This window comes from Sminthopsis crassicaudata, chromosome 4 (assembly GCF_048593235.1).
Source record: "Sminthopsis crassicaudata isolate SCR6 chromosome 4, ASM4859323v1, whole genome shotgun sequence".
Taxonomy (NCBI): domain Eukaryota; kingdom Metazoa; phylum Chordata; class Mammalia; order Dasyuromorphia; family Dasyuridae; genus Sminthopsis; species Sminthopsis crassicaudata.
Genome location: NC_133620.1, coordinates 220,925,557 through 220,943,274, shown reverse-complemented (window position 1 = coordinate 220,943,274; position 17,718 = coordinate 220,925,557). Strand labels below are relative to the sequence as shown.

At 36.0% G+C, this 17,718-nt stretch overlaps 1 protein-coding gene across 3 annotated transcripts in view; it reads right to left on the bottom strand.

Annotated features, from left to right (window-relative positions):
* The window catches only part of BACH2 (BTB domain and CNC homolog 2), a 425,828-nt gene that overhangs the window by 85,101 nt on the left and 323,009 nt on the right, over positions 1-17,718 (bottom strand). For all 3 annotated transcript variants that reach the window (XM_074310289.1, XM_074310291.1, XM_074310290.1), the window contains exon 4: positions 11,085-11,339. In XM_074310289.1, coding sequence (XP_074166390.1) covers positions 11,085-11,327 — 243 coding nt within the window. In that variant the 5' untranslated portion in view covers positions 11,328-11,339. The remainder of the gene's footprint in view (positions 1-11,084; positions 11,340-17,718) is intronic.

The following is a 17,718-nucleotide window of genomic DNA, read 5'->3' as shown; positions in this document are numbered from 1 at the left end:
ATTCCATTTTGACCTGCTTTGTATCCACAAAACCCAACAAGTCAGCAGTCATTTGTTAACAGAGATCTATTCTATTTACATTATTTCTTGCAAGGCATATAATCTATATGGAGCTTTTAGAAGAAAAATATCTTTCGATTTTGCATATGAAAAATGTAAAAATCAGGAAATCAAGCAAACAAAAGCAAAAATAAGAAATAGGATGAAAACAGGGGAAGTGAAAATAAGGGGAATAATACAAAGAAAGGTGAAAGAGGAAGAAGAAGAGCTTTCTTTTCTTTTTTCTTTTTTTTAAGGAGAGGTTAAAGAACAACAATCTAAGTGAGTTGTCTATATTAACCAGTTGGAGGCCTGTAATTGTTGACCTCTTGTATCCTTTCTTTGATTTTCTTCTAAACCAAGTCATCCTTACATTGGCTAAATACCAGGTTTTGGTTTTTTTTTTTTTTTTTTTTTTTTTTGTAAATCCCAGCTGGTTTCTTCTTGGCTTGGATGGGAACAGCTGCCAGTATTTCTCTCTGCTGCCAGTCAAGAAATGTGCTCATGTTGGATGCCTGGCTCCATCCCACCCAGGGTGCTGAATGCATTAACTTTCTAACATACAGCTTTTTGCCAGCCTAGAAAACCAAGTCCATCTTTGAACAGTTCTTTTTGTAGTAATTTACAAATCCTGGAGGAAGAGCCAATGCCATTTAGGAAGGGAGTAGAGAGATTTCAGGGGCTTAAGTCAAGGTAATGAATTTTATCATGTATATCATATTAATGGAAATTAAGATGATAGAGACAGTATAAGAAATGATGACATTAAATATTATCATCTAATCAGACCACTTAAATTCACCAAATTTCCAAACTTCTGACTATTAAGTGACTGATATAAAAATATCAAAACAAATCAGAACTATAACATTTAGTGCCTGGTGTTTCAACTTTAATTAGCATGCATTTGCAATGGTTAATGTGGCTAGATGACCATACCTTCCCAAAGCTTAGAGAGCTTTTATTTTATTGAAATACACTTGAGTCAGTAATGTTGAGTTACATCTTTTCAGAGGTAACATAGTGGACAGATTTTTGGTCTCATAACCATTAAGACATGGATTTATATTCTGCCTCTCAGTGTCCCAGAAAAGACAACAACAACAACAAAAACTTAAGACTAAGTTTTTGATGAGTTGCTGATATGCACTCAAAAAAAAAAAAAAAAAAAAAAAAAAGAGTTCCTCAAAAGTTTTTTCAGCAATTCCAAGTGTTCTTACCATAGAGTAAATTTCTTTCAAAATCTCTTATTACAACTACACACCCAAAAATGTCATGAAAACCTCTCTCTAACAATGGACCTGCAGCCTGGAGGAGTTTGGAGATATTCCAAGTTCTTTAATGGAATTTGAATCCCATTAGGTTATTAGATAACTTCTTTGGTCTTCGGGAATTTGTGGAAGTAAACAGTAGAAAGAGGAGAGAGAAAGAGAAAGAGATAGACGGACATACACACACACACACACACACACACACACACACACACACACACACACACAGAGAAAGAGAGAGACAGAGAGAAAGACACAGACAGAGACAAAGAAAGACAGGGAGAGACAGAGAGACAAAGAGACAGACTAAGAGAGAGAGAAAATAAAACAACTGTTTTGGCCTCAACTTTGGATATTTTAGCTGGGCATTTATATGTTTTTGTAATTCAGTTTTCCTTCCTCTCTGTTTAATTCAGTTTTCTGGAAGTAAAAGATAAATGAGAAATTTAATCAATGTTTCTCTTCAGTTTCTAGGCTCAAGATCTGAATTAAATGGTTTTGTACTTTTATTGGCAAAGTAGAGCAGGTAATAATAGTGAATAAGAAACCTAAGAAGTACTGGCTCTTTCTCAAGTAAAGTACCACTATACCATGAATGACTCAATCATCTACTCAAGAGCTATTACTTGCAATGATGAAGCAATGTTAATTGGATAATGGCCTGCTGCCAGTTAATATTGGCATGACCTACAACACCCTGGCCTACAGCCATGTATGCCTTTCTATCACACCTTTTTTTTTGGTTTTTTTTTTTTGTGAGATTTGGATGGGAAGTGGAAACCATTAAAAAAAAAAAACAAAAAACAAAAACAAACCTCTCCCAAGTGCTATTTAACTGCTTATCATTAATTTAAAAGTTTAACTAAGTGTCTTGTTAAAAGGACAGAATTCTGTGATTAAATAGCACAAAATAATTGTTATGAATACTGATCAAATGAGGAACTTTGCAGGCTTGAACTCTGTCTAGAAGACTATTAATAATTTTAATTGATGTGGCTAAGAAATAATGCAAAAACTTTTTTGAGGAGAAATAAAATATAAAGGGCATTTCCACTCTCCCCATACATGAAAATGATGCTAAAAACAAACTTAAACTAATTGATTAGTGAATAATCACAGAAACAGACAAGTAATTTTCTAATGTCAGCTCTTTTTTCATATAAAGCCATTTAAAAAAATTAAATGCTCTTGCTATTCCAGATCACATGAGGTTGAAACAACACATATACATGGAACATTGGTCAGAATGGCTTTTAAAATATGGCTTTGAAATCAGGTTATTGAAAAATTCCCAAAGAAATTCGAACTCGCTTGTTCATGTGCACAAGTGTCTTGGATTCGTGTATATTCTATCTCAACTCCTAAAAGAGGAATGTAACTCTTTAGCATTTTCTTTAAATAGGCCTTAATGGCCCTGATATTTCAAAATGGAAAGGTTTTCAAACAGCTTGCATATTTCAGTTTCAATATTAACAACTGCTTGGATTTTTTTTTCACCTTTCTCCCCTTCCCAAATAGCACCTCCCTGAAAGTCAAATTATAGTAGCATTTGCTCTCGTTTTACATGGTTTCATTTCACTTTACATCTATTTAACTGTGAAGGCCAACTCTGAAGCTTGGGAGTTACCTTTATAGATAGAACACTGGATTTAGGGTCAGGGAAATCTCAGTTCAAATCCAGGCTCAGACATTTTACCATTTTCATGGCCTCAAGCAGGAACTTTTGCTTACCTCATTTACTAATTTGTAAAATGAAGATAGCTACAGTATTTATTAGAGTTGTTGTGAAGATCAAATGAGCTATTTGTACAGAGCAAAACAAAAAACAATCCTTTGTAAATCTTAAAAGAGCTATATTAATGTTAGCTATTATTTAGAAAAAAATATCAAAGGGAACTTGAAAACTTCTTAGGTATTCCATGGATGTACCTGATGTACTCTGAATCCTATTTGCTTTAAAAACAACAACATAGTAAAGTCTCATTGATGGGTCTTAGAAATCTACACCATAAACGTTAACGAGGAATTCTTGGTAAAGTATATTTCAGCAGAGAGGGTTGGGTTCCTCTCGGATACCAATAATGTCCATTGTTTATAGAGCATTCACTTTCTGAGAGATTTAGTTGAAAGCACAGATGATGCGTCATCCATCCTTACCACATCCCTCCTGCTGTGGCTGGGAACTATCATTATTACTTTTTTTTTCACATTCATAGAAAAATTAGGGCCTATAAGGTAACACCTAACACCTTAATGTCCTAAAACTGAAGCAGAAAGGGTATGTGATAGTCCATATTTCCCAAAATCTGTGTTTGGACTACTCAATAATACCCAGTAGTTCTCAAACTCCTGAAGCTGGCAGCCCTTAGGGAAATCCCATTCTTCCCATAAATGTGTGTGGTCATAAACTAAGAAGTCTAATTTATAAATGTTTGTTTGCAGAAACTATAAATATTATACCTATTACCTTCCCAAAATCTTATTCCTTTACTCTTTCAGCTCTCTGCTTTGCTTTCCTTCCCTTCATGCAATCTGTCTACTTCCTTGGCCCAACATTTTTCCCTTCCCCCTCAAACATTTGCTTCTATCATAAAATCTCTGCAAATTCTAGATGCTGAATCCAACCCAGGTTAGGAGGAGGAGAGAAGGTACCTTCCCTAAAAGAGGATTAGGTTGGAGGCAACTTGCCATATCAAGATCAGGAAGAAAAAGAAGGTAGGAGGCTCATTCTGTGGTCCCTGATATAACTGCATAACCAATACTGTATTATCCCAAGCCCTTCCTTCCCCTTCACATCTATCTGTCTGTTCTAATGCTGGAGCAGGTTTTGCGATGAGGCTGCTCAGCTTTATTGGCATTAAGCATGTTCTCTAATATCAAATGCTGGAGCAAACTTCAAATGAGAATCTGATCAGCCTTCCTACCTCCTGGAAAGGTTAGGCCTAAGCTTTCTTTCCTTTAAAGACTTTTAGATCACTCAGTTTATGTGGTTAACAATCCTTGTTAGGGGCCATGTGTTTCAGTAATTAATGTTCTCCTATAACCCATAATTTAATTCGGTGAGAAATACTTTCTTTTTTAAATATTATTTTTTCTTTTTTTTTTTTTATTCATTTTTCCAAATTATCCCCTCCCTCCCTCCACTCCCTCCCCCCGATGACAGGTAATCCCATACATTTTACATGTGTTACAATATACCTAGATACAATATATGTGTGTAAAAATATTATTTTTTCAATGAACAAAAATTCATTCTTCCCTTCCCATTCCTGACTCACCATTAAGAAACAAAAGAAAAAAAAAAACAATGCATATTGTTTTCTAAGTCACAGAGAATGGCAGAAAAATAATTAGAAAAATTAATTAAAATAATTAAATCAAAATAAAATAACAGTAATAAAAATTAGAAAAATAACATGCAGTCAAGAAAAACAAATTCCTACACTGTCCATGTCAAAAAAAAAAGTCTTGTTCTCTAGAATATATTACCTCTCTATGTATAATAGGGAGGCGAGTAATACACTTTATTATGGAATCATGATTGGTCATTGTTTTAATAGGAATTCTTATGTCTTTCAAAACGGTTTCTACAATGTTCTTCAAGTTCCTTTCTTTAATAAGGATTTCGTTTTTTAGAGGCACATTTTAAAAATTATTCATGTTAGATGTATGTTGTTTATTTTAGCTGTTTCTACTTATTTTTTCTTTATAGTACTTCAGCTAAAAACATAACCTCAATTCAATCTTGGCAATGTTTCCTGAGTCAGTTACTCTTTCTGTTGGAAAAAAGGGGCTCTGCTTCCATTTATTAAAAGTATTCGCTGCCACTGGCCACCTGTGACAAGTGCACATAGGATGGTATGAGGGCCAAACTGTAGCTAACCAACCTGTCCTCCTCTTCTCAGACGGTGTGAATCTCCCATCATCTACTGTGGGATTGTCAAGCATAAGCACCACTTTTCAAGCACTCCAGAAGGATAGGGGTAGAGGTGTGAAGGTAAATGTTTAACAACAAATTCTCCAGAAAAAGTACCCATCAGACACTTAAATTTAGTCTTCATTATTAATATTCCCTCCTCGTTGCTCTTTTATGTGGCTGACTTTTGAGTTGTAGACACTCGCACTGAGAATTTAACAACTGGCTTGTCAGAGCTGGCTTGACACCTTCCTGGAAGAGGTTGGACCTCTGGCTGCTTTTATTCTTTGATGGATCTGTGATCTCACTAATGCTGATACTCCCTTCAATGATGCAGCTTGCAAACCTATTTTTGCTTGAATATCCTGCGTGATTATCACAGACATGCTCCCTTAAATCCCTGGGAGTTTGTACGGATTGTTCTCCAAGCTTGGAGCATTATCCTTTCCCATTTCCAACATTGAATTCCTGTCTTCATTTAAGGATTTTCCCCTAATTTTCCCAATTATTATAGTATTCTATGTTTATTCTAACTATATAAAGCAGTGACCTTCAAACTTTTAAAATAGGGGGCCAGTTCACTGTCCCTCAGACTGTTGGAGCACCTCACACTCTGTTTCCGCTACCCCAACCCAGTGCCAGAAGTATGTGTTGCTAACGTGAGTTTAGATCGAACATCACTTTGGGTCTGATTTTGCCATAGGCGGGCTGCATAAACATCCTCAGCGGGCCGCATCTGGCCCGCGGGCCGTAGTTTGAGGACCCCTGGTATAAAGTATAGAGTTTATATTTGTTTTGTATGCCATGATCTATACCTGTTATGTGTCCCATTAAGATTGTACGTTCTTTGAGGGCAGAGACTGGTATATGGTAATCATTAAAAGACATGCTGACTTCTTCACAGGGAGTCCACCCAACATGTATGTAGATATCAGTGGAGCAAATGGGCTGTCTACTTGTCACTATATAACTAGCCTATTTATTTTTAACATTTGTAAAAAAATGTAATGTTATCCTTTGTGTCACTTTTCTTGTATAATTCTTCACTGGTACCATGGCACAGCTTGCTACAGTGTTGGCATGTATTTTTAAAAATGTTGTAAATGCAGAGTAGGATTTCTTTATTAAGAGACCAAATATCCTTATTTTTGAAGGAAATTTGCACAGAGAGGCTTACAAGTTATATCTTTCTAAGGGAATGCCATTATGCTGCCGCTCTCTGGACTTGTAAACTGAGAAATAGTTACTTACAAATATACCTTTTCTCTTATGGTTGACATCCAGAAGAAGATACTCCAGTGACCCACAGCCAAGGCTCCATCACCTCGGCAAAGTGCAGCCAAGGAGGATTATGTTCATAGAAGTACATCTGAGAGAGTTATTTATTGGATGGTTAGTCCACAGAGTGGACTTTTGAAAATATACATACATATATATATATATATATATATATATATATATATATATATATATATATATATATATATATATATATATATATATATATATATAATTTCCTGGCAGAATCTGTCTAGACCAGTTCTCTTACATACTTTTTTTTTTTAAAAGCATGGAAAAGAATAAAAGTGGATATTTAGTATGATACCATAGGGTTTTGTTTTCCATAATAATTTACCTGATTAAGATATAGGAAAGTCAAGTGGGAGTGGGACAGGTTTGAGGCAGGCAGATGCACCAGTAGGGAATGAAAATAATCATATGTGAGGTGATGAGGATCTGCCACAGAGTGGTTACAGTGTCAGAGGAGAGAAGGGGTTGTATTTGAGAAATGTTTCAGAGGGGAAATAGATTGGCCTGGGTTACAGATTAGATATTGGGGACTGTGAGATAGTGAGGAGTCAAGGTTAACATCTATTTTGCAAGCCTGAGGGCCTGGGAAGATGGTTTTGCTCTAAACTAGTAGGGAAGGTAGAAGGTGGAGAGGGCTTAGGAAGAAAAATAATAAACTCAATTTTGGACATGTTGACGTAGACATTTTCTATGTATGTATTATGTATGTACATATGTGTATGTGTGTGTGTACATGCGCGTGCACGTGCGCCTACTGCCCATTCAATCTGAAATGTTTGAAAGGCACTTAGCAAGGAGACTGGAGGTCAAGAGAGCTTGGGGCAGGATAGGTAGATTTGAGAATTGTCATGGTTAGAGGTGCAGGCTGGATGACTATCCAGCAAAGGAAATGGAGAAAAAGTGGACAGACGAGTAAAAGAAGAACAAAGAAAAAATCCAGAGAGAAGAGAGTATAAAGAGGAAAGGAAGATCAAAGCTGTGAAAGGCTGCAGAGAAGTCAAGGAAAATGAAGATTGAGAAAGGGTTTTTGGATCTGGCAACTAAGAGAACATCGGCAACTTTGGAGGGAGCAGTTTTGGTGGAAAGGTAGAAGAACAGACTGTGAGAAGTTAAGAAGAGAAAGCGAAGGTACCTATCGTAGGCAATCTTTTCAAGGTTAGCCAAAAAAAGATAGAAGAGACATAGATCAATAGTTAGGGGACAGAAGGAATCAAAGTAAGGTTGTTTGGAGACTGCAGGAGACATTAGCACATTGTAGGCAGCAGGAAATGAGCCATTAGGCAGAGAGAGAGTGACAAATAAGTGTTGGAGTGGGGATGAAAGAAATGGGATGGAATGGGATCACTTGAGCAGGTAGATGAGTTAGATTTAATAAGGAGTAAGGCCACCTTATTCTATGAGACATAGGTGAAAGACTATACAGGGACAGAAGGAGATGAGAGATAATGTATGTAAAATGCTTTGTAAATCTCAGTGTCAGATAAATACTAGCTAATATAGGAATAATTTTGGAAAGATCTGTGTTTGTATTGAGCTAGAAATTTCTTCTAATAGTTCATGTACATGCTTGCTATTTAATACATCTTTACCTTTCTTTTGAGCAGTCTTGCACTGCTATTTATTGGGACTTAGCTTACCAAGGATTCTATTTTTCTAATGTCAGGGAATAACCCAAGAGTTCTGGCCTCAACAGACTTTGGGGGAGTAGAGGGTATTTCTTGCTATCCTTTTCTCGTTTCAGAAAGAGAAAAGTCCCCTTATAACATGGTAGGTTTTAATTGGACAAAGGTTTTCTTATTGCTTGCACCTATGGTTTTCAGGGAAGTAAGTTGTCGATTTTTGAGCAATCAGATTTTCAGGGTAGGATATTATGAGAACAGAAGAGGATGAACAAAAAAATTGAGAGGCCAAAGTTGGAATGAGATATAAGATTCCACTTTGCTCCCATTTCGAAACTCCTTGCAAACTTTCAGGCAGTCAAAGAATATGCAGAGAAGTGAATGATCATAGGTTAGTGCCAGGAGTTGCTGTGAACTGGTACATGAAGTTTTAATCAGGTATGTGGTTTTTTTTTTTTTTTCTTTCTTGAGAGTGTTTCTGCATTAAATGTCAGAAAGAATTGGGAAAGAGCAGTCAGATGTATATGTTTGAGACTGTGTTAATTATCCTTTATTTACCACTTTAAAAAAATTGGTAATCTATTTATGGAAACAAGCAAGACAATAACATCACAGACTTCAGTGGGATTTTAACCTGCAAGTTGTGTCTATTCAGTTGTCACTAGAAACAATGAAAAACTTACCTTTTAGAACTGCTCTAAGCTGATTTCATATTCAAAATTGGAAAAATAAGCATATTTACTTTATCTTTATTCCTTAATAAAATGAAGTAATTATAAAATTCTGAGTGGAAAGCTTCAACTATGCACTAACTAGAATACTATAAATTATGCAGAAGGTTGAAATCATGTAGAGCTCAGTGATCAGTTTACACATGTCTGGGAAATACGTAGAAATCAATCAATCAATATAATCCTGCTGACCTTTTATCTAGAATATAAATACCCAGAAAAATTCAAATAGCAGGCCTTTTTGTGGGTAGGAGTATCCTGTCTAGGTAAGAAGAGACCAAGGACAAGCAAGTTATAATAATAAGAACAAAAGCTAGCATTTACATAGTACTTTGAGATATGCAAAACATGTTATAAATATTATCTGTTTTATCTCCACAACGCTGGGAAGTAGGTGCCATTATTCTTCTTATTTTTATAGCTGAGGATATGAAGCAGACAGGGGTTTAATGATTTGCCCATGGTCACACAACTAGTAGGTGTCTGAAACTGGATTTGAATTCAGGTCATCCTAACTCTAGGTTTAATGAACCATCTAATTTCCTCTAAATAAACTGTTGTTGGGAAATTTGATAAAAAAGAGACTTACTGGGTATGGTATAGCTTTTCTCATCAAGAGAATATATAGTGGTAACTGACCTAGGGATATTGTAAGACCTAAAGTGCCATATGAATCATCAAAAAGTGAGAAAATAATACTTGGAATAATTGTCCTGATAAATGTATTTTATTGTATTCTAATTCTTTGAAAACTGGCAATATGCACATAATATATTTAATAATACTTACACAACTAGAATCTTCAATTTCTACCATATCTTACTACTAGATCTTTTTAGGTCAAAGGTTTACAGTAAAATCTCATGTGATTATAAAATTGAGATGATGTTTGCATTGTTTAAAATGAAGCATTTCAAATGGGAGAAACTATGATAGGGTCTGATTTAATGCAGATTATTTTCTGCCAGTCTAGAAAAGAGAAATAAAGGTTCCTAAGTTTTATTCCTATTTCTTGCCAATTGTTTGTAATATGTCCCTCAAAATAATTTTTACAACTGATCAAGCTGACCTATGTGTCAATTGGGTATTAGATGTCTTATCTAGCAGAGATGTCTAAGCATTGATAATGAAGTACCTCCAAAATTAGCCTATAAGTTATTTATAAAAATCTTGGATGTTCATGCATTTGCTACTTTCAAACTCTTTGCTACTATGATTTTAATTAGTAGTAAAAAGTCATTTGTTTGGGTCAGGTAGATTTGCTTAAGTTATAGACCTCACAGTGTCTGAAACAAAGAAAGAAAAATTCAGGTAAAAGCATTCCATTGCAGGTGTAAGAAAGCCAATAGGAAGCCTTAAGATGCAATGCTTTGATTCCCATGGGTTTCTTTCAACCTGAACCTGAACAAAAGTCCTAAAAATGATCCTTATTAGGGAAGAGAAATCTGGGAGAGAAATGGGCAGGGAAAGATTCAAGTAGCTGTACATAAACTAGGAAATTAAGAGAAACATAGTGTAAAGGATCGATGGTCTTCCATGGGGCAGCTTTATCTTAGGAGGTACTAAAGTTCAACCAGAACCACTGAATTAAATCTCTGCCCCTAAACTGCAAAGCCACCTAGTGATCCACTAACAGACCTACCAGGTGAAGCCACAGAAAAGAATGAAAGAAGTTCCTGTAAGTATTTTCAATAATGGCAAACAGGGCAAGTTTACTCATCTGAGAGCTTTTGCTATAGCCACTATCAGAAAGCTTGGTTGTTTTCGTTACTCTCTCTCTTCCCACCAGCCCCTCCAAGGAAGGTCCTGTGAACACTTTTGTTCCTTCTTTCTCAAGGGAAATCCAACAATCCTGAAGCCCAATGAAACTGAAAAATCACAGTGCCAGGCATTGATTCAAACCCTCCCAGAGCTGTACCATCTTGGACGGGCATACTCATAACCAGAAGGTTAAGTGAACACGGTTAGGGCTGGGGGCCACCCAGAAGGCTGGGCTCCTTTCAAATAAGATGATGTGCTCATAACCATACTTCAGAGACTTCCAGGTCCTACTCCTACTGAGCGTGGGGTTTCAGATCATTAAGTCTGTGAGAGGGACACAGTGCATCACTTCTAGCACATGAGCAAGGACACAAACCAATATTATCAGTCAAGTGACCAGTACCATCTTTAACCATAACAAAGAAATGTACCGTACCTCCTCAGGCAGGCTGACAACCAAGTCATGTTTCGTCTGCCCTACCAGAGCTTGCCAGAAGTATTCGCTGCATGCTGCCAACACAGCTCGGTGGGCTCGGAACTCTTTCCTTTCCACAATCAAAGTCACATCACAGAGAATATCCTTCTTCCGCTGGTCATTGAGGCACAGGAGGATATTGGTACAATGGACTGTTGACTCATACACATACATGGGGGATTCAGTCTTCTCATCCACAGACATTCCGTTCACACCCTAAAAGAGAAATAAGAGTTATTCTAGTTATCAGAGTTTGAGAAGGACACATGTACACACACAGACACACAATAGGGGGAGAGAAAATGAGAGAGGCAAAGAAAGATGACATCATGGTTTCTGTGTCCTGCATGAACCAGGCAGCAAGGGGTAAAACTGCTGATCAGCACATTAATTCTCTGCTACAACAATAAGCTCAGGAAAACTATCTGTGAAGACATTTTCTATCACAGACCTTTATCCTTCTCCTTTATTAGGTTCCTTGTCTACTCACAGTAGCCAATATAACTAGGATATATATTTTTTTCAACAGAAGATTCAGGATTAAAAAAAAAATCCATTCTCCAATGTTTTGATGGCTGATTTTTTTTAGATTAAGAAAGTCACACCATACACATGAGTAGTCTAAGACAAATAATTTAATTTATAATTAAAATTAATTTGTAATTAAGATTTTTGCTAAAAACAATGTGGAATATAAGCTCCTTAAGGGCAGAGACTATCTTGTTTTTGTCCCTCTATCTCCAGTACCTGGTACAATGAGGCAGCTAAGAGTTGGTTGAATTGAACTGAACAGCATCAAAATAAAATACATGCATTGTTGAATGAATAAATGTCTGTTGTGTGGATGAATTCTCATTGGCATTTAAACGAATGAATGAATTGTTGAAACGTGTATCACCAGTATGATTTCAGAATTTGGCTTAGACAAGACGGATATAGTTTGTATAGTTATCTAGTAATGATAGCTAATATTAGCACAAATTAAAAAGAGATCCTGCTAAGTCAGGACTTCTTTACTTGGGACCCAATATTTAAAATATTTTTATAATGTAATAAAATACCTTGATAAATATAATTGAATATAATTTCTTTTGCAATTTTATGTATTTTTTTTTGTGCATTTCAAAGCATCATGCTGAGAAAGGACCTATAGACTTCACTAGATTGTCAAAGGAGTTCATGACAAAGAAAAGGTTAACAACCTCTGTCTAAATGACCTCTGACAAACAGAGACTGATGACTACCTTTTTACCTTTTTATCACATGATTCAATTGCATCTTTTATTAAAGTCATCCTCTGATGCCTCTCTAAGGGCCTAGCAGGCCCTATGCAGTTTCCAATAGTGGCCTTGAGAACAGATTGTCAATTGAGACACTCCTACCCAGGTATATTTGGAGAAGCTTCTAACAAGAAGGTTGGTCATCCAGAGAATGATTTACTTTGGGGCTATAGAAGCCCATGAACTATATACAGGAGTAGAACTGGATACTTTTATTTTTGCTCATTCACAGACAGAAATTTATCCTTCACTGATTTACTAACAATTCCTGTCATCTTACCAGAAGAATGGATGTATACCTATTCTAAGAAAACCCAGATAAATCAGGATGGTTAAAAAATTGATAAGACTAGGTAGGTAGGGATGCTGCATCTTACAGAAGGATTTTTGCCTTACAAAAAGATATGTTATGGTATTTCTTTAAATAATAAATTTCCTTAGTAAAACAAAGTATGATATAAATTATATAGGACTTAAAAAAAAAAGATCTATTGCTAGAGTAAGGTATGCCTGTAATAATAATATTTTTATTTAGGTCCAATGTTTTTAATTTATGGAAATCCAAACATTTCACAAACCTTACCATAATATTCCTAATTCCATTACTATTCCACTCATGTGGGTTTGGCTCTGCTTTATATAGCTTTTATACCCATTAGCTTACTTGAGTGGTACCATGGTACAGTAGATAGAAAGCCAGACTTGGAGTCAGTGGGACTGGATTCAAGTCCATCTTAGAGATCTACACTGATGCTGAGACCCTGGGCTAATCATTTAATTTCTCAGTACCCCAGTCAAATACTCTGAAACCACAAAGCAGAACAGACACTGACCTGCCTTGGTGGAAGGTATCTGCTCATTAGGTATTCCCCAGAATAATGAGGTCACAGTCTCAATAACTTCCCTCCATCTACCTCCCTTCAAAACCCCATTATTCCTCAAATTCTATTTATCCAAAAGAACGATTCTAGCATTTCTGGAGAAAGCAGCAAGGCAGATGTCTCTTTTCCTTTCCAACATGCATTTTCTCTACACTCAGAAGAGCATCCTGGTTGGTATAATTTAGGTGCAATGGCTACAAGCCAGGGTATGAGATTTAGCTTACATGGCATCTCTTTGTGCTGAGGAAACTAGTGCTAAACTGTTCACTACTTAGTCAGAAGATAATAGTTACTCCATTTTCACCCTCTTTTTTTCTATCTTATAAGCACTCACATGTGTAAGATTATCTCCAGGTGTCTCTCAACTGTCCACTTACTCTTAGCTTTAAAATTATTACTCTTTCTCCCATCAAATTCAATTCTCTCAATCAGTCAATCCACAGGTTTTTAGTGAGTATGTAATATAATATGTGCTCAATAAATATATACTGAATGAATGACTATCCCAGACCTTTCCTTTCACATCTATTGAGCAATAAACTTCAATATCTATTATTGTGATAAGAAATGTTTGCTATGGAGGAAATAAAATTTTGGGAAATTAATCTGAGATGTGGAATGGGTTTACAGGTCACCTAAAACACTTCTTGTAGGCAGAAGAATGTATCCTTGGATACGTGTGGGTAGACTTATGTGTATGCGTGTGTTTGTATATACATATACATTTATATACAAACGCACACATATAAACACACACATACATGTGTGTGTGTGTATACACACCTATAAAACACATCCCCAAAAGTCTTCATGCTATTTTAAAGCTAAAATTTCCTAAAGACTTTAGGGATCCCTTGCATTTTCATGGAGTTTTCATTTATTTCAGAAAACATCTTCTGGTCTAAAATTAACATTTATCAGGAAGCTTTTCTTGGAGTTTTCCCTGTTTGGAGATTTTTCTTAATTTTATCCCATCACTGCAGGATTTCTTTTTTAATCTCCTTGTGCCAGCTTGCAAATCTTTACAATATCTATAGACTTACCATGCCCCCTATCCCATTTATTTCCTGGTTATCTTTTATTTGAACATAACAGCTTTAGTTTCATCTCCCTTCAAAAATCTGTAAATTCTTGTCTTTCTACAATTATCTAAGTTATCTGTATAGCTCTGGTTATGTAAGAATCCTTTCTAATTTATTGATATTTCAGTTGTATCAATGGAATCAAACTGAATCCTACTGCTTTTGAAACTTCATAGTAACTCTGTTTTCTTGTCCTTTTCTCCATATACACATATGCATCCATATGTATCAATTCATAATAAGTGTGATAGTAACTCCTATCATTTCATAGTGGAATAGAAGACATAAAAAAGAACAAAGAAATTTCTAGCTAGTGAGTAACAGAGTTCAGAGGAATCTGAAACTGAATTCTTACTCTATTCAAAAATGTGTTACATTTATACATGGTGAGAATTAGATTGGAAAGAAGCTTTCCAAAGGTTTTTACTCTGGTTTCAACTGGGACTTCCTCTTTTGCCTAGAAAGAATGAGCTGTGTGTTTGTACCTTTTTCTCTATTCCCTTCTCTCCCAGTTTTCTTCAGTTAAGTTCAGAACTGTAATCAGAAATATTTCACCTGAAGCTAGCTATACAAAATGTGCCCTTAGATCAACTTTCAGAGATATATTTTTCTGTAGGGAAGGAGAGATCCAAAGAAATCCTCTGAGCAGGTCTCCAGGAAAACTAAAAGTAGGGGTGCCAGCCTTCTTTCAAAAGTAATTATTCTTGCTAATCTAGTGAATGCAGAATTTGGTTTCCATTCTGTTCAAGAATGGCAAATTCCTATTAGAAACCTCTACTGCCATATGTCTTGGGAAAAAGGCCCAATTGCCCCAATCTAGTTATGGCTCTACAAAGAAGATAGAAACTTCAAAAATATTGTTATTTTATTATAAGGAAGATGACCTCTCAATCCCTTCAAAAAACCAAGCGAAAACAATACAACCCCATGCACCTTGTCTTCTCACTCCTTAGAGGTCTGTTTATAGATAAATACTGAATGACTCAGATATAAAATGTTTAGTGGTATTCTAGAGGCACAAGTGTGAAAATGAAGACCTGTAGAAAAACTTCAGTGGAAAATCCAAAACCCCCTCTGATTCATGAATGAACTTAGAATGCTAACTCTTTCAGACAAACTGTTGTGTCTAGAATGTTCCAGATGAAATGAAATGAATAATTGTACCCTCATAGGTAATAAACAAAACCAAAATATAAACTACTTCACTTGAAACTCCAACCACATTTTTCCTTTTTACTGTGTATTTTAGTAAATACATTTTTGACTCAAACACTGCATTTGCATTGATGATAATTTTAGAAAAGTGTTGTTAAGTATATAGAAATTTTAGAATACAAGAATCCCTTAAAAATACCCAGTTTTATGTAACTTTTGGATGGACACAAAATATAAATATGTGGAATTATTAATATTACTATTAAGTTACTAACATTGAAACATAAACAAGAGGTGTTTCACTCTATAGAGTACTAGATCCCCAGTCAGGTAGAACTGAGTTCAAATCCTTCCTCTACCTTTTTTCTTCCTTCTTTCCTTCCTTCCTTGCTCCCTCCCTCTTTTCCTTCCTTCATTCCTCTCTCCCTCCCTTTCTTCTTTCTTTCCTTTCTTCACCTTTCTATTCTTTTTTCTTCTCTCTCCCCCTCCTTCTCTCTTTCCTTCCTTCCTTCCTTCTCTCCTTTCCTCCCTTCCTTCCTCATAAAAGTGAAGTGATCCAATCTTACTATATAAAAGTTGTTTTTAATAAACCTAATATTGAACATCAGTACACAATATAGTATGCCAATTTCAGTACCTCAAAGCAGGAGATTTTAATCTTTTTTCCGATACCTTTGGTTATCTGGAAAAACCTATAACCACCCGGACTTCGGTGCTGATGGTCCTGAGACCTTCAGTAGCTACAATAAGAACTGACATGAAGTAGTGTAAACACTCTTTGTCTGTGTATTTAAGGAGTCATGAAAATGGAAACTGAAGGCTAATGCCCAGAAGCAATTTTAACATTATATCCTTAATAGTTTTGAATGGTTCTGGAACCCTGATAGAGACTTTCTCTTTGTTTTATAGCTAAGTCCTGATTAGTATAAATAATGAATCCTCCTGAAGTGGACATATGCATTCATATTAATACTATTTAAAGTTGTGATTATGTAAAATACAGTAATTAATTCTAGCCTAATGGAAATATGAGGTGCGAATATTGCAATACTACTTTAATGCAACTACTTTAGGGATTCATTATTTGTACTAATCAGGACCAACCTGTATTTACTCCGGAGGAAGAAATTCCAACTTATTGATAAACACAGTCTGACATAATGGATATAATGCATAACAGAAAATATTCAGAAAGGGCTAGGGACAGTCAAAGTTGTGAGAAGATAGCATGTCCCTTGCTCTTAAAATATAGAATAAAAGTTATCCAAATTATGACAATATGTTTATGTTTATACGCTTACATGCATACATACACAAATATCTTTATCTAGGGCATGGGGTGTGTCCAGGGAAAGCTAGTACCTCTGGTGTTAGGGCTGCTTTCTACCTTTGGTGCCCACCTGACTCAGCAAGCTTGCACCAGTGGCTTCAAAAAGCAGTAGCAGGCACAGTAATCACACCCCCGTAAATTGTTTTGGCAGATGGCCTAAGCCTGGGATAACCGAGGGGTCTCAAACTCATCGATAAGTGAGAAGGGTGTCTACTCCAAGCATGTGAAGGCTTCCCTAGAGGATTAAAATAATTTTTCTAACCTCCAGGACAGTAGCTGTAGCAGATGCTGTAGAGTACTTAAGAGTTTGGTTGGACATCAAAGATCACAAGATGATCCATTAACTCAGTAGTTATTACATCCAAATAGCAGCCCTGAGTGAAGCAAGACTGGCAAATGAAGGGCAGCTTTCTGAAGTTGGAGGTAGATATGTGTTTTTCTGGAGTGGTTGCAGTGAAGGAGAATGCTGTGAAGCCGGTATAAGTTTTATAATCAAAACTAATCTATTCAACAAGCTCATATGCCATCTAAAAGGAGTAAATGATAGGCTCATGACAATGCAATGGCCACTGCAGGAAACCACCATGCCATCATCATCACTGACCATGTTCACACCATGATGAATCCTGATGATGTCAAAGGAAAAATTTATGAAGATCTGGAGACCCTCATCATCAAAATGCCAAAAAAAAAGAGAAGCTTAGAATTCTGGGTGACTTTAATGCTAGAATAGGCTTGGACTACTAGACTTGGCAGGGAATCTTTGGGAGGATTATAAGTGGAAACAGCAACAGCAATGATCATTTACTACTGCAGACTTGTGCATGTCATAGCCTTATCACCAGCATTGTTTTCTATTTATTTAAA